Source organism: Acromyrmex echinatior, chromosome 13 (assembly GCF_024713525.1).
Source record: "Acromyrmex echinatior isolate Ae372 chromosome 13, ASM2471352v2, whole genome shotgun sequence".
Taxonomy (NCBI): Eukaryota; Metazoa; Arthropoda; class Insecta; order Hymenoptera; family Formicidae; genus Acromyrmex; species Acromyrmex echinatior.
The window spans coordinates 13,006,920-13,024,476 of record NC_141864.1 but is presented as its reverse complement, the minus strand read 5'-3'; the positions used below and the strand labels follow the sequence as shown (position 1 = coordinate 13,024,476).

Sequence of the window (17,557 nt, the reverse complement as noted above, 5' to 3'; positions counted from 1 at the left end):
AATTCTGCTGGTACGTTGGTAAAAAGTAAAACAACATCTAAAGAAACCAATTGATAGTCAACTTCAAAATAAGTCCATAAGAATTTTTAATATGTCATTGTTGTAAGGTAGACGTAGTTTTAACATTGAAAATGACCTGATGGAAGGTCGAAACGTATTATGATTATCTGTATGATTTGTTAAATATAATGTTTTGTTATTTATAACAATAGCGAAGTACATCTTGCTTGTGTTCTGAGTCCTTTAACGGATTATTTTAATTTATTTTATTTATTTTATTTTATTTATTTATTGTAAGAATTAATTATTTACAAATTTTAATATGTCATTCAACATTATGATCGTTCAACATTAAGATCGTTTCGAAGATGCGATAAGCATCAAAAATTTATTAAATTGCTAGTTAATTTAACTTGTAATATTACTGCGGTAGTTTAACGGAGTTAGCGTTTCAAGACTAAAATTTCGGCGCGCGTTTCTAAGAACTTATATAAATTCACACAAAAATCATACAAACATTCAAGATCTAGCTAAACCGTTTAAGACTTTGATTTCTATAGTTTGTGTTATTGATTTTATTTTATTTTATTTTTTATTTTATTTTATTTTATTAATATTATATTATATTGTTATATATTTTTATATTTATATCAAAAATTTATTAAATGCGTTTTTATACAAAATGAATCTGAAATACTCTCTCTTTTTTCGATACAATATGTTTTCAACCATTATGTATGCGTGCGTAATATGTCCCAATCGTACCACCTTCTGAGGTGAGGCAAATGGAGCGTGCTCTTAATTGATCCACAGAGTATGCTCTAACGCGATGCGACATCTAGTCACCATATTGGTTCTGGTGACACGAATGGATTGGAACATGTTGGGCATATTGTAGCGTGCGACGAGACAAACCTATTGTAAATATTTTAGTAAATTTACTCGTTTTTGTAATTTTCACTTTATTTCGAGATACACAATCGATTCCCAGGTTTGAGTCATCATCTCATCCTTTCTGAGGTTTCTTTCTGATGTTATTATTAGTGCATTTGTTTACGTAGCGGTTAGTGCAAAGAGTATCATTTAATCCTTGTTTAACGCTCGGTGAACAATAAGGATAAAGTAATACTGCTGCGTAAACGAATGCAGGATATGGCCTATATTCAGAACACACAACGATGTGGCGTGCTAACATAGTTTACGTTACGCATATTATAGAATTTCAGATATAAAAAGGCTCATATTCAAAACGCGCTTATAATGGTCTAGTTTCCACCGAGAGTTTAAATCGGATCAGAATATAAGAATTAACTACAGTCGAGTATTCCCCTGTTACAGTCGAACGACAGGGGAATGCTCGATTATAGTTGATTGGTTCTTATATTCTGATCCAGATTAAACCCTCAGTGGAAATTAGGCCAATGATGTTAGCGCGCTATAGGGTACTTTTCAATAGAGAGCCTATAATCAAAGTGGCGCCATACGAGAGTCATGTTTTAGCGAAATTCTGCGAGAGAGAAAGAGATACACGGTTTCAGTCTATCCAACAGACTGTTAGTTTTAGAGTTAGGTGCAACAACATTGAACGACATAGATACGTAAAGGTACATTGATAAAAATAAAGTTATCGAAATTATTTTAGAAATATGGTTGGATGTACAATACCGTTTTATAACAATTCATTAAAAAAAGGATATCTAGCTTGATTAAAAAGTTTCCGGAATTCATTCAGAAAATTCAAAATACAAGTTTATTCATCAAAAGTGATATTGTCCCCTTCAAAGTACTCTCCAGCGACTGCAACGCACTTATGCCAGCGCTTGATCCAGCTCTCGAAACATTTCTAGAACTCTATTATTGGTATAGCCATCAGAGCTGTCTTCGATTTTTCCATTACCTCCTTTCGGCTGTTAAAACGCGTTCCCCGCAGGTTTTTTGACTCGATCGAACAGAAAAAAATCGCAAGGAGCCATATCGGGTGAATTCGATGGCTGTTGGATGGTATTCGTTGTTGCAAACTCGTTGTTGCAAATTCAACTCCATTTTTAAAACTGTAAAAAATCGAAAACACGCGCAGAGGTAGATGTACTCAAGACGGCGTAATTTTTACAAATGTCAAGCTATGGCGATAAAATTTGATGGAAATGTCAATGATAGATGTGGCAACCTAGCCAAAAAAAAGAACTCAAATCAGCTGACTCAGAGCATCACCTGGTGGTCTCTTTCGGAAACTTTTTGATCAAGCTGGTATATATATATATATACGAGGGCGGTCCGATAAGTACTTAGCCTACAAAAGAAAAACGAAAATTTTGGAAAAGTGGCGATTTATTTCTCAACATAGTGTCCTTTTAGCTCAATACACTTGACCCAGCGATACTCCAACTTCTTTAACCCGTCTAAAAAGTACGTTTTCTCGAGGTCTGCAAAATAGGCCTCCGTGGCAGCGATGACCTCCTCGTTCGACTGAAATTTCTGCCCGGCGAGTGACTTTTTCAAGTTTGGAAACAAAAAGAAGTCGCACGGGGCCAAATCTGGAGAATACGGTGGATGGGGCAGCAGCTCATAGCCCAATTCGACCAATTTGTCGAATCACCGACCGATATTGCTCTTTTTCCATTTTTCTAAAATCCGCGGACACGCCCACTTCCACACGCGGTCAAAACAAAACTACGAGTCCGATTCGGCTGAAATTTTGACAGTAGCCGTCTACGAAGAGAATGTACTACACGTTAATAAATTTCTCTTGCGATAGTGGCTCCATCGGGCGTTAAGGCTAAGTACTTATCGGACCGCCCTCGTATATATATATATAATATTTTTCTGAATTTTTGATTTCTTTTATATTATTACAGATGCATTTTGCTCCTAAAATGTGGGAACAGAAAATGGATAATAAACTAGCGCATTTAATAGCGCAAATAATGTGCAGTAAATAACATTTTGTATAAAGTAATGTGCAATATTACAAAATGTACAATATTGCAATAGTACAAAATAAATGAAATTTTATAATAAATAATATATGTATTATAAAAGTTTTATTATTTTATATACAATATTATATTATTATTTTATTTATACAATATTTATTTATTATCATTTTTTAATTTGTCACAATTTTTGAGCATTTTTTAGCATGAATTCAAAATTTAAAAAATAATGCGTTTAAAAAACTGGAGGGAAAACATGGCTAAAACATGGCGGACCAATCACAAGTGATACCCGTATGGCGTCACTTTGATTGTAGGCTCTCTATTTTTCAGCAAAGACACAATCAGACACAAAGGCCTGTATTCAGAACACGCTTACAACGATGTTAGCACGCTTTACGTCAAACATATTATAGAATTTTAGAGATAAAAGTGCGCTTTTATCGATAAAAACGCGTTCTGAATATGGATCAAAGAATCATTTCATCCTTGTTTAAGTAGGCAAACAACAAGGATGTAATGATTCATGTGTTACACTGTATCTGATTGTGTCCTTGCTGGAAAGCACCCATAATTTACATTACGCATACTATAGAATTTTAGAGATAAAAACACGTTCTGAATACGAGCCATACCTTATCTTCATCGTCCATTAAGCTGATCGCAAGTTTGTTGCGACAGCTAATATGAACATTGATTTCAAAATGCAAGTTTCATATTGGCTGTCGCAACAAACTTGATATCAGTTTGCAATTAATGTAGAACCGGCTTTAAACGTGAAATAAGAGGACTGTTTTCTGTGACTGAACCAGTGTACTTTTGGAACAAAGTGAAATAGGTATATGTTTGATATTTGTCGAAAGCAAGAAAGAGATTTCAAGTTATCAATCATGAAACTTCATCCTTAGGATGGAAAGTGAAAAGTTAAGTTTTAACTATCGAAGTTAATGGAGAAATTTTTCACTTTTCATCCTAGGAAAAAAGTTTCATGATTGATACCCTAGCAATCTAGTGTAGTCTAATGCAGGTACAGAAAACAGACCAATAGATGATATGACACAAAGGTCACAAAGATAACGCGTTCTCCGAATACAGCCAGGATTTCTAGCTTCCGCAATGCGTCACATTCCATTAGCGATGAGCCACTTGACTAGTTACAATCACGTTTTGGGTACTGATAGCTGATAGTGATGATTCGATTGTATATACGTATATATGTACTACATATAAGGGTGCATCAAGGAGCGCTCTATCCACGTCATTTGGATAATACTGTCTTTATCTTACGTCTAATGAACAATGAAGATTGAATGACGCAAATAGCACTAATAGTGTTTTCCCGAATGCCTTAATCATCTTTTTGCCGTGTGATTTTATAAGTCTCGACACCTCGACAAATCACTCAAACGAGGTTAAACCAGGTGAATGTTTTTCGTTTTGACATGGATATTGCATCACCTCGGAATTTTTTAAAAAGTATTGCCGACTTCGACTGAGCAATCATATTTTTCATTTCTGTAAACTCTTCATTCAGTCTCAGGTGTCCAGTGTCTGGAGAATAATATTGTCATCAATTGTCATTTCTGACTATATTATATCATCCATTTAAGGATTTTACCCAGTTTGTGGTGATCAGTGCATCGCGTTTATTTATTATAAGTTCTATTTTTCGACATTTGAACATAAGTGACCCAGTCTCAGCCGATTTATCTATCGATTGCGAGATCATTCAAAGAGGAAGATGGTATATTAATTTCCTCATACATATATGCCATACACTGCCATAGTTATCATTACGACATGATATGAACTCGTAGTTTGTCTTTATCACTTTGTCTCCAAAAACTCCAAGAGATGTGGCTAAGAGCCGATTATTAGATCCTGTCATTCAGAAATAATGAATTCGTCAATGCAAAGCAGTGGCGAAAATAATGACAGAATCGATGTTCTTGATGAGGATGATGAAAAAAGGCTGATCAAGCCGAGGAATAATTTCGCATCATATTCGAACGAGGATATCGACGTGCGATTCCGGGTATATCAAATTTTCTGATATGCATCTTTCATGCATCTCTCTTTCTCTCTCTCTCTCTCTCTCTCTTTCTCTCTCTTTCTCTCTATCTCTATGTTTCTTAAATTTTTAGATGAATATTTTTAAATTATTCTAGCGAGTGTCTTCCAATAGTTCATCTTTCCTCTTTTTTTTTTCATATTGTAAGACATTCAATTAAAAAGAATAGACATTAGATGTTAGAAAATATATATCTATATAGAAGTACAGAGCCTTACTTCTAGGATTACATTTGGAAACACCACTTAAGTGGCTCCATGCATGGTAGAAGAAAATCATATGGCTTTTATTCTTCCACCATGATTCCATGTATCATTTTAACCTTGTTGTTCACAAAATATTAAACAAAGATAAAATGATACATGAGTATATCTAAGTGAAATTTCTGAATATAGCCTAGAAGTATTGACTTTATTGTGTCAACACAGTGCATCGCCAACATTAACATAACATGCAGTGATATAGAGGCTATCTCAGGTCAATCCAAAAGACTACATATCAGGGATATAACCCCAGGAGCGACTAATTTCTTATCAACTAATTATGAGGTAATTGCTTCATGATGAACTTTTAATTGTGAATTGATTGCAAGCACCTTCTGATCCTGTTTAAACACGTGTATTTATGTTTTAATACACTGTATTTCATTTATATGTATTATATATCTTGTCTTTGCTTGGTAAATAAATTAATAGCATCTTTTTTTCAGAGTCTGGATTATGACCCTTGTGAAAATTATCTTCTACAAGATGAGGAGAGAAAGAAAGGATACAAATTTATCGTTAGAAAGAACTTCGCCAGGTGGTTTATCTTTCTCTTAATCGGAATTTGTACTGCTCTCATAGCATGCTTTGTAGACGTACTAATAGAGGAATTATCCAGCCTAAAATATGGCTGGCTTAAGAAATGTATGTTTTCTAACATATTTAATCTATATAAACATGTTCTATGATATATAAAATAATATGCGAACTTCGTGTTGATAGATGTGGACCAGTGTGTGATGAAAGATTGCCTTTGGTTACCATACATGATGTGGTTAGTGCTAAATATAGTACCAGTTTTCATAGGTGCTGTCTTAGTATCCTATATTGAACCTGTTGCTGCAGGGAGTGGTATTCCGCAAGTGAAATGTTATTTAAACGGAGTCAAAATACCACGAGTTGTACGTATTAAAACTCTGGCTGTGAAAACTATTGGAGTTATATGCACTGTAGTCGGAGGCTTAGCAGGAGGCAAGGTAAATAGTTCATCATCGTTTTTTTCATTTGTCAGCATCGTTCACATCTCGTATACTTCAGGAAGGTCCTATGATCCATTCTGGTGCCGTCATAGCCGCAGGGATTTCTCAGGGTAAAAGTACTACTTTTAAGAAAGACTTGAAAATATTTGAATACTTTAGAGAGGATCATGAGAAACGAGAGTTTGTGTCCGGAGGCGCTGCGTCTGGAGTATCAGCGGCTTTCGGAGCACCCATCGGTAAGTACTATTAAATATTAATGGATATGTGTAATGTTCTATTTCGTGCACATTATTTTTAATGAGAAACTAGTTTTTTGTTAATTTAGAATTGATTTATCCTTATTATAAATTATACTGATTTACAAGGTTTCTGTTCCTCGACACCTGAATGACTCGTACATTCTCAACTGTCGAACAAGAATATAAAATTTAAAAAGTTTCATCCACATTTTTTTTGAGAAATCAAGAATTTTTTAAATAAAACTCTTTTTTAATAAGACTCCACAAATTTAAATAATTTGCAATTTTTTTTTCTTTTACTTTATGGAGTAAAATAAGAATCATTATTCAGATGTTAAGAAATAGAAACCACATCAATTAAAATTTTTTTACATTGAATTATTCAATAACTTTTACTTATATTACTTAAAATTGTACATAATGTTTGTATAAATGTTTGTATAAATAATAAAAGACTTCTCACCATCACATTATTTATTCATATATTACAACAAAACTATTTAAATTTCTAGAAAGTAATCTGCGCAGTCTTATATATCTAAAATAAATTTATTCAAAATACATATAGATATATTATTCCAACATATAACTTGAGATATTTCTTTTAGTTAATTTAAATTTCGTATATAGCTACATGGATGGTTTGATAAGTCTGATAAATCTTTATAAGATGATTACAATCTATTTGATAGCGTGAGACCTGAAAAATCATTCTTCAAATCCTTCCAGGCCAAATGTCAGCTAGATTTGGTGTGTTGTTCACGTTCGATAGTTTGTTTTTAAAGCGAGTGAGAAATTTAGAGATTGCATATAAAAATGGAAAAAAAATGAATTCTGTGCAAAATTATAGAATGGGGCTTCGATGATTCCTCATTCTATTCTAAATTCAAAGAATAAGATGGATAAGGAATCAATTCAAAGTTCAATTCAGTAATTTTGTACGAAACTCGTTTTCTTTTTCATTTTTATACATGGCAATTGCTTAATTTCTCACTTATGTTTTAAACAACTACTAAACGTGAAAAACGCATCAATTCTGGCCGAAATTTGACCTGGAAGAGTCTGAACGTTTGAAGAATAATACTTTCCAGGTGTCATGTCATTAAATGGATCGTGGCACTATCTTATAAAGATTTAGACTTATCAAACTATCCACATATATTACAAATTTGCATAAGAAATTCAAAGAAGAGTTCCTAAAAATTAAAGAGTGATAGAATTTTTTGAAAAGCCCATCCTTTTTCAATGTAAAAAGAAATCCTACAAGAAAAATCTATTGCTTCTTGAGAAACAAAATATTGATCAAAATTTATTGTTTAGTGTTATTGTATATTACGATATGTTGTAACATTATGAAGAAATTAATACTATAAGAAATATATTTTATAATTCGCATTTTTTGCATTTTTTAGGTGGAGTCTTGTTCAGTATAGAAGAGGGTACTAGCTTTTTCAATCAAAGCCTCACATGGAGAACTTTCTTCGCCAGCATGATCACTACGTTCACTTTAAACGTGATCTTGAGCGCTTACCACGGACATCCTGGAGATCTTTCGTATCCCGGCTTATTGAATCTAGGAAAATTCAACTCGATTCCATATAAAATCTACGAGATACCTCTATTCATGCTAATGGGCACGTTTGGTGGACTACTCGGTGCTTTTTGGAATTATGTGAATTATAAAATTACTTGCTTTCGTTTGCGATTTGTAACACAAAAGTGGCAAAAAGTCGTCGAGGCTCTTCTGGTGGCAATATTAAGCGCAACGATGGGATCTCTAATGATATACTTTGTCAATGACTGTAAACCATTGGGTAATGATCCCACCAAGTTTCCAGTTCAAATGTATTGCGCAGAAGGGCAATACAATGCGGTCGCCTCTTTATGGTTTCAAACTCCAGAAAGCAGTGTACGATCTTTATTTCACGATCCTAAAGGTATATAACCTGCGATAAGCAATGATAATAAAATCAAAAGACAAATGCAATATAAATTATGCATTTGTAGGAGCTCACAATGATCTGACGCTAGCTATCTTTGTCGTATTGTATTTTTTTCTCGCTGCCATGACTTTCGGCCTATCAATGTCAAGTGGCCTTTTCATTCCCTCTCTATTGATTGGATCTGCTTGGGGTAGATTAATTGGATCGGCTCTCGCGAAACTGTGTCCATATTGTGTGAGAATCGTGAAAAGAGACTTTTAGCTGATATAGCGTACAAAATAAAATTATTGCTGTGTTACATTATATAATTATATTGCAGGAAGTATTAGATCCTGGCAAATATGCTTTACTAGGTGCTGCCGCGCAATTAGGAGGAGTAGTTAGAATGACTATAAGTTTAACCGCAATCTTAATAGAAGCAACTCAGGGAATATATTTTGGTTTGCCTGTTATAATAGTCCTTATAATGGCAAAGTGGATTGGCGATTTCTTTAATGAGGTAAGTATTAATTATTGATTGCCTTGACATCCGAGATACTACCGTGTCTCTTAATGTATGCTGCACTTATAAATATATCATGTGTTTTTTAATAATAAAATATATACCTTTTAGGGAATTTATGATATTCATATACAAATGGCAGGAATTCCATTGCTTCCATGGGAACCGCCTCCACTCTCGAATAATATTTATGCAACTGAGATAATGAGTCATCCTGTTGTGACTTTGAAAACTGTCGAAAATGTCGGACATATTGTCGAACTTTTGAAATGCGTTACATTCAATGGATTTCCGGTAGTTGACCCACCAAGTAGCGATCAGGTAATAAGCAAATATTAATTGTTTCAAATAATTTTGTACATTTATTTTGACTGTATTATCCTTTCAGGCCGAAATAAATTCGTACGGTCGACTACGAGGTCTAATACTGCGTTCTCAATTAATAGTACTTTTAAAAAATAAGGTATTTAACGAGTACGAAGAATTTTGGGAGAGACCTTTAAGTATAAATATGTTTAGAACCGAGTATCCTAGGTATCCAACCATCGAGCAAGTCGCCATCACTGATGAAGAAAAAACTTACACAATTGATTTGAGACACTTTATGAATCCTTCTCCTTATACAGTACAACACGTTAGTAGTTTTTATATTAAGATCTTTTTGATACATCAAAGTGGATTTTAGGCTCATAATTGTTTTTTTAGTCTGCCACACTGCCAAGAACATTCAGACTCTTTAGAGCGTTAGGATTACGTCATGTACCAGTAGTAAATGATATTAACGAGGTAAGAGACTAATTAATATACATTTTGCAATCTATTATGAGAACTGCATTTAATTTCTATATATTTATATATTTCATCTAGGTAATTGGTATTATCACTCGAAAAGACGTTGCTAGATTCAGGATATGGAGGCATCGTGGAAAAATGGGATTGGATGAACTTTTAATCACTAACAAAATTTAATTTTTTTAGAACTTTTCAGAATTTTTTGCGAATTTTATCATATTAGGATTTGTGGTAGTGTCTATTACATTTTACATATTTTGTCATATACAAATTTCAGGTATGTATATGTACATATATTGTTAACGAAACTCGAAAATAATTTAACAGAATATATGTAGACATACTGCATAATTGCATTATAGAAAATATGTCGAGATTTTTCTATACAATTTGTATGTGTGTGTGTACATGTGCGTGCGTGCGTATATGTGTACATAGACAACTTGGTGACATCATTTAGCTTATATTTTAGTAATGTCAAATTTTAATTATTCACAAATAATTCCCATCCAAGCCATGACCAAAGTTTAAAAAAGAGATATACAGGTAGAATGACTAACAGTAACAGAAAATAGTATTCATAGGATGATATGTACATGTCGAATGATAATATTTAGCTGATACTTTATTGATCAATTTTCTAAAGTTCTGTTATTTATTTAATATACTATAAATCTATATACGCGGAACCTGAAACAAAAATAAAGTATTTTGTTGTACAATGAAAAATATATTTATTTTTACAATTTTATCTACTTTCTATTGAACCTTGACTATGCCAATTACAAATGTTGACTTTTTAAAAACTACACAGATTGATTCAAAATCATATATTATTCAAGAAGTAAATTTATATCAAATAAAAAAAGATTTGAAATATACATATACACTATAATTTTTCTAAATTATTAGAAGATTAAAAATGTTTCTTGTTTCGATGTGAGCTACTGATATGATTTTAATTCGATTTTATATTTATAATTACTGTGTTGCGACTCGGATTCTTGAATTTCTTTTACCTTCAACAATTCAAAAATTACATTTGTGTAAATTTTTGGAAAAAACAAAGGGAGTGCAATTTTTTACGACTATTCAGAGATTGTTCTATTTCTATATTTTCTTAAGTCTTTTCCTTCAGTTGGATCAACAATTCTGAATTAATTTTTAAATGCTTGAAACATAACTGACAATGTTTTCGTAACAGTGCATGTTTATGAATAAGGATTCTTTATTTTAATCAATTTTTCCTTGAGTGGAGCATTATTATCATAATTTTTTATTTCTATGAAGAAAAATCAAGGTTGAAATAGTACTAAATTAGAGACTTAAAAGTTAAAAAGTTAAAAAGTTAATTCATCTTAACTTTAATTTTGTCTTATATTGTACAATCGTTAGTTGTGAACAAAAATAACTAGTAATTCTTTGATGAATATATTGAGAGAAAGGAAAAATATGAAAAATTATATAAAACGATCAATTTTTTTTTCATTCAGACCAAATTTAACTTTTTAACTTCAATTACTTTTTTTATTAACTTGTAATTTCATTATGAATTAACTTTTATCTTAAACCAAGTTAAATTTTCAGAGCTGTTAACTTCAACTTAATTTAGTTAAAAAAAAAAAGTTAACTTACTCAACCCTAAGAAAAATATATAAGAAAATGTAGAAATAAAACGATCGCGAAAAAGTGGAAGTTGTCCTTGTCTTTTATTCTTTGAATATTGACATTTATGAATCACTCTGCAGAATCCATAAATTCTTCGCGTTAATTATACGATTTAAACATAATCTAAAACGCTTACATTTCCTTAAATCTTCTAAAGGCAGATATGTACATTTTATTTGACATCGGTTACACAAGTTTCACGAGACATTGCGCGATGTGCCATCATATCTTTTTGTCTTTCTTGAAAATGTAAATCCTCTACTTCCTAAACTACCTAATCTCGACGTTACGAGAACGTTGAGAAAAATACGTATCAGCCGCTCGTTTTCCAACGCGAAGTAGCAAACCGTCTCAATTCGAGCCGAAAGTGTCTCACTCTATCTCTCGATTTCCCTCCATCCGGCCACTGTCGATGTCTTTACGCGAGACATGTAACGCGCGATGTGGCAACTGTGACCTTTAAGACGCGACCACGCGACTAAGAAGTCAATAGTTTCGCAGGTCGTACATACACCTGTCTGTCGCGAGGTTGCGGAAGATAGTAGGAAGGGGTTATGGTCAATAAACGCAACCACGTCACACGCAGCCTATCGGCGGCAGCGGCGGCGGTGGTAACGGCGACGGCAGCGACGACGACCCCGCTTGGCCCCTTAAAGTGGCTCCTCCGTCCTCCGTCTCGAAAATCTTACGTGTCGTATGGCGATACCCGCCTTTGTGCATCTGTTTCGCGGAATAAACCGGGTAAGATCCGCGCGGATCGACGTGGGATGCGGACCGGCGAACGCGGCACTCGTCGAGGAGTCCGCGGATGGGTGTCGCAGACCTGTGGCCGGCCGATCTCTCGCCAAGGTGAGTGGCCAGCGCGTTTCAACGAATCGACCGAAACACGTCCGCCATTGTTGTCGATCAGCCGCGCCGTCCAGCGCCATCCAGCACCGTCGGGGATCGGATCATACAGCGAGAGCAAGCGAGAGAGCGAGGGCACGTGTATATACTATATACGTGCCGATACACGCATACATACATGCATACATGCGTATACATACTCTACGAGAAGACGACGTCTTATGTGCGTGCGCATGCGCATCCAATAACTCCAATGTACAATACTAGTGTTGTTAGACGTCAAGTCGGGTTTTAGACGCATGTGCGTCCAATGTAGCTTCAGTAATGTACCGATCACTAGTAAATAGGAGATCATTAGTTGCTTAGAGTTGAAAATGTTGAAAATTTTAATATATTTTACATAGTTTACATACACATAGTTTACGCACACATATGTATAAATATATATAATATATTTCTATATACCCAGCAAACGAGAATGGATTAAAATAGATTGAAATTTTTTTCTATCCGAATGCATATTTTAAATAGCGAATCGAGCATTTGATAATGGATTGAATTCACATTCAAATCATATTTTTTCTTGACTTAAGTTAGTTTTTTTAGAGATGATAAAATTAATTAAAAATAAAATAAAAGATAAAATAGTTACAAAAATATTTTATATGTGTAAAATACTTTTTTTTTTATTTAATTGGATTCAATTGGATTGAAAAACTGCATTTCCTATTCAAAATTTGAAATCGAACAATATTCACAATGTGTGTGTTGTGCACAGAAAAAGCTAATATTATTTTTAGATTGAAAGGCATAGAGATATGCTCCATGCAATTCTTAAAATGAATAAAAATGCATTCAGGATTGAAAAGCATTCATTTTCGTGAATCAATATTTCTGAAAATCTGAATCCATTTCAATTCATTTCAATCCGTCCTCGTTTGCTGGGTATATATAATATAAATATATATAAAATAAACATATGTAAAATGTGTAAAATATATTAAAAATTTTCAACATTTTTGAAAAAATGTTACATAGGCGACTATGATCTCCTAATGATCTCCTATTTATTAGTAACCGGTACGTCACTGAAGCTACATTGGACGCGCATGCCTCTGAAACCCGGGTCGTCTAACAACACTGCTCAGACGCGAAAGACGCGGACGCTCATTTCTTTTCAAACTTTTCCTATCCTTTGCCTGGCCGCGTCGCGCGCGTACGCACTTACTAGCACATATACCAGGCAATGCAGCTCGCAGATACGACGAAGAGACGCAGTAGACCGAGACAACGACGAAGATTTCCGGGATGATGCGATAATTTCGAACGTAATTGTTCGTAAGTTCAAAAAAACTCGTCGTCCGATATCCTTTGTACTTTTCTTAAATGAGATCGCAGATTCCGGATCTCAGTTATCCATATGATTCGTCGGATATTGGATGTTAACAGTTTTCGATAACGATGCAATGACATCTTATAAGCTGTGTCAATTTAGTCATTTTATTGTGATCCCATTTGTGTTTGACGTATCTTTCGTTAGGAGGTTAGGTCTCGCACGATTTAAAACCCATCATATGTCATATTATACATTAAAGATTGAGAATTATGAATTCGAATTCGACTAATTCAATAATTTTAATTTTAATCCATTTTGTTCTGATTGGCTGAGTCTTAATCTTCAATTCGTAATCTGCAATCCTTAATGCTTAATGTGATATGGAATTTAGCCTGAGACATAAAGTACTGAAAGGCACAAGCAATAGAAACAGAAACTGACAGTTAAGTTTTAACCTATTAAGCCGATTCTACATTTGTTGCAAGCTGACAGCCAATCTGAAGTGTTGATTTCAAAATGCAAGCTTCAGATTGGCTGTCACAACAAACTTGCAACTAATTTAAAACTGATTTTAGAAATTGTGTATTCTGGTATACGTGGTTTCTGATTAGATTGAAATCTATTCCCAGCAAACAAGAATGGATTAAAATAGATTAAAATTTTGTTAATGCATACTTTAAATCCATGAAAATGGATTGAATGGATTGAATCCGAACTGACACTAAGTTTAATATTCAAAAAAACAAACTTTCATCTTTTAGGATAAATTTTATTCCTAAGACATTTATAATAATTATATCTGAAATTAACTACTTCAAATTGATATTAAAAAACGCATCTTAGTGGGATTCGAACCTGGAACCTGTGGATTATGAGTCTTCTACGTTACCCGCTACACTACTTCATCAATTGTTAAATATATTATTCATTTTCTATTTCAATTACAATCAGCTAAATTAGTAACAAATTATAAATTAGTAACAATTATATAGATATAATAAAAATAGTATCATTTGACAAATATAATAAAATATCAACAATTTACATTACTGAGACAATATTGGATAAGTGTCGGATAATCTTAATCTCTCACTTGGCCGATGTCGTGCGCCGTGATTAGCCTAATATTCGGGCTATGTTCGATTTAATTTGCGAGTGTTCACTCATCGATCATTCATTTTACTTCGAATCAAAGATAAACAAATGAACATAGCTCAATTATTTTTACGTTACAATTTTTTTTGAACTTGGATTAAAATGAAAAATTTCCTACTTATAATTATTTTAAATAATTTAAGTAGCATTTATGATCCATTTTTAAATAAAAACTTTTTTTATTCAATTAGATTGAAAAACAGCATTTCATATTCAGAATATTGAATTGAGCAGTATTCACGTTGCACAGAAATTGCTGATATTATTTTTGAATTTAACTGAATTTAAAAAACTGTATTTTCTATTCATAATTCTGAATTGAGTAGTATTCATGATGCACAGAAAATGCTAATATTATTTTTGGAATATTTTGAAAGGCATAGATATGCTCTATGCAATTCGTATAAATGAATAAAAATGTGTTCAGGATTGAAAAGGATTTATTTTAACATTCATGAATCCGTATTTCTGGAAATTTGAATCCATTTTAATCCATTTCAATCCATTCTCGCTTGCTGGGTTGTTTCCATTGTCTGTATTTTTCAATTGCTTTAATCTCTGTGAATATATTCGGATAATCATATTTTATCATCCCTCCCCCCTCTCTCTCACTCACTCACTCACTCACTCACTCACTCACTCACTCACTCACTCACTCACTCACTCACTCACTCACTCATTACTATCTTTATAACATGATTACAATTTGTTTCAGATGCCCGATAGACTCAAGTTTCTCGAATTATAGCACACATGAACTAAACAAAGAGTACTGTTAAAGTGGCGAGAGAATTGGAAAAATAAGCTGTTTATGATTGCAATATTTATTCTATTTTATTAATTTTAGACCATTTTAAATATTATAATTTTACTCTGAAAATGACAAAGCACTTGAGGGACAGAATCAATGTCATTTGTGTCATGTATTAAGTTCAAGACTGGAAAAGAATCTTGCTCTGAAACAGTGAAGGAAATGCGAAATTATAGATGTCAGAGACAGGGGAGGAACGTGCTGTTAGATTATATACGGCTGCGGAGATAATGAAAAACGCTAGAGCCAAGGAAACTGAGGAACAAGCGGCATTAAGGAGAATGCAGGAGGCTCAACGAATGGCCAGGCATCGTGCCAAGAAAAAGCGTTGCCTCGATGAGAATCTCGCGAGGGAGATTTCCAAGATCGCCGAGCTGTCCAAGATGCCCGTTCCTGATTCCACTACAATAGCCCAGATGTCCGAGATGAATATGAATAAAATATCCGCGGAATTGAAGCAAATGATGGAGAGGGGAAAAGTACCTGAGCATATAGTTCAAATGGCTCAACTCGCAGAGTTTAATAAAATGAATTCTGAATTGAACAAGATGTCACAGGACATGGCGAAGAGATATGAAATGGAGAAGATGGCAGAATACTCCAAGACCACGGAATACATGAAGATGCAGGAGATCGCCAAGATGAACGAGATGGTGAAACTTTCCGAGATGGCCAAGTATAACGACATCACTAAGATCAATGAAATGGCAAAGATGAATGAGATGATGAAGATATCTCAGATGGCCAAGATCAACGAGGTGCAAAGGATGAACGAGATAGCGAAACTGAACGAGATGGTGAAAATGACAGAGATGGCAAAGTACAATAACGATATCACAAAACTAACTGAATTCGCGCAGATCAACGAGATGGCGAAAGAGATCGCGAAGATGAATGAGAAGACGAAGATGAATGAGATGATGAAGATGGCAAATATACAAAACGACATCGTCAAGATGGAAAGATCAGAATACCAAAATGTTAAAATGACAAATGAGATGGTGAAACTGAACGAGCTGGCCAAAATGAACGAGATAACGATTACGAAGCTGAATGATCCGCCGAAGGTACCGGAGATTTCGTCGCTACCACCGCCACCGCGTATCCCCGAACCTGTGATCACCGTGCCAAACCCGAGGAATCTGCAGAACGTGCAGACTGTACAAGTGGCACAGGCCAGCCCGTCCAGCATGATCAACTACCAGACCGTGCCCGGCCAGAACAATTATGGCAAATTATTGAATATTATTGAGGAGCTCGGCAGAGACATTCGTCTGTCATATGCAGGCAGCCGCAGCGCTGCCGACAGGCTGAAGAATGGCATTCAACAGGCTAGAATTGCCGTGCGGGATTGCTTGCACGAGACGCAGCACAATGCACAACAATGATCTGCCGACATGAGTTAGATAGCGATTAGATTACTTGTAGCTTTTTATCATTTCATGAGACGTTGCTTTGTACGAACTGCTTAAATTTGAATTGCGGTATTAACACTACATGATATATACAGTAGCGGACGTACATGCATAAATCGAGCATTTTATTTCTAGCAAAAACAAACCTAGACTGCTATCTTTTCATTCTAATAGGTCTCTTTTTTTTGAAGATATGATAGTGACTACTCAGCGCTAAGACAAGCGCAGCGATTCGATCTCGATTTCTCAGCTCGGTTCCTGCACGTACGTCGTTCGAACAATTGTGGCTGACAGTTTCCTATTTTTAAGTTACAATTTAATACATAGAAACGGGAGGGACGGTACCAATTTGTATACACGCACTGAACTACTTAGAGAATATTAGAGTCTTAGTTTATATTTTATAAAAAAGAAACCAGAAAAAAATTATATCATGATTTTTGTTAAAACTCGCATATGCTGCAAATTTTTAGTATACGTTTTGAGTGAGAAAAAGAAAAGAATGCAAAGTAAAAGCTTTTCAAATATGTACCTAATGGAAAGTATAATCCCGTAAATATTTCCCGCAATATATCGTTAAATAAATAAAAATTTTGTATACAA

The 17,557-nt window shown here is 34.1% G+C and overlaps 2 protein-coding genes and 1 long non-coding RNA gene across 11 annotated transcripts; 2 read left to right on the top strand and 1 right to left on the bottom strand.

Annotated features, from left to right (window-relative positions):
- The first annotated feature begins 3,556 nt into the window (after positions 1-3,556).
- ClC-b (chloride channel protein 7) lies at positions 3,557-10,452 on the top strand. 8 transcript variants are annotated; one of them, XM_011061777.2, is made up of 13 exons: positions 3,557-3,771; positions 4,468-4,968; positions 5,400-5,552; positions 5,714-5,912; positions 5,991-6,244; positions 6,306-6,483; positions 7,899-8,423; positions 8,494-8,663; positions 8,749-8,928; positions 9,043-9,252; positions 9,320-9,565; positions 9,637-9,717; positions 9,799-10,452. In XM_011061777.2, the coding sequence occupies exons 2-13, from the start codon at positions 4,831-4,833 to the stop codon at positions 9,898-9,900; spliced, it is 2,436 nt and encodes an 811-aa protein (XP_011060079.1). In that variant the 5' UTR covers positions 3,557-3,771; positions 4,468-4,830; the 3' UTR covers positions 9,901-10,452. The 8 variants fall into 8 exon arrangements, with proteins under 8 accessions (XP_011060079.1, XP_087268496.1, XP_087268498.1 ...); XM_087412370.1 differs by having other exon boundaries at positions 3,951-4,968; XM_011061776.2 differs by lacking the exon at positions 3,557-3,771 and adding an exon at positions 3,783-4,354.
- LOC105149392 (uncharacterized) lies at positions 9,896-11,938 on the bottom strand. Its single transcript, XR_846592.2, has 2 exons — positions 11,528-11,938; positions 9,896-10,413 (listed from the first exon to the last, which is right to left on the bottom strand). It is a non-coding gene; the product is annotated as an uncharacterized LOC105149392 (long non-coding RNA).
- A 109-nt stretch (positions 11,939-12,047) lies between these two features.
- LOC105149393 (CDK2-associated protein 1) lies at positions 12,048-17,557 on the top strand. 2 transcript variants are annotated; one of them, XM_011061771.2, is made up of 2 exons: positions 12,048-12,240; positions 15,444-17,557. In XM_011061771.2, exon 2 carries the CDS (start codon positions 15,716-15,718, stop codon positions 16,925-16,927), a length of 1,212 nt encoding a protein of 403 aa, XP_011060073.1. In that variant the 5' UTR covers positions 12,048-12,240; positions 15,444-15,715; the 3' UTR covers positions 16,928-17,557. The 2 variants fall into 2 exon arrangements, with proteins under 2 accessions (XP_011060073.1, XP_011060074.1); XM_011061772.2 differs by lacking the exon at positions 12,048-12,240 and adding an exon at positions 13,319-13,575.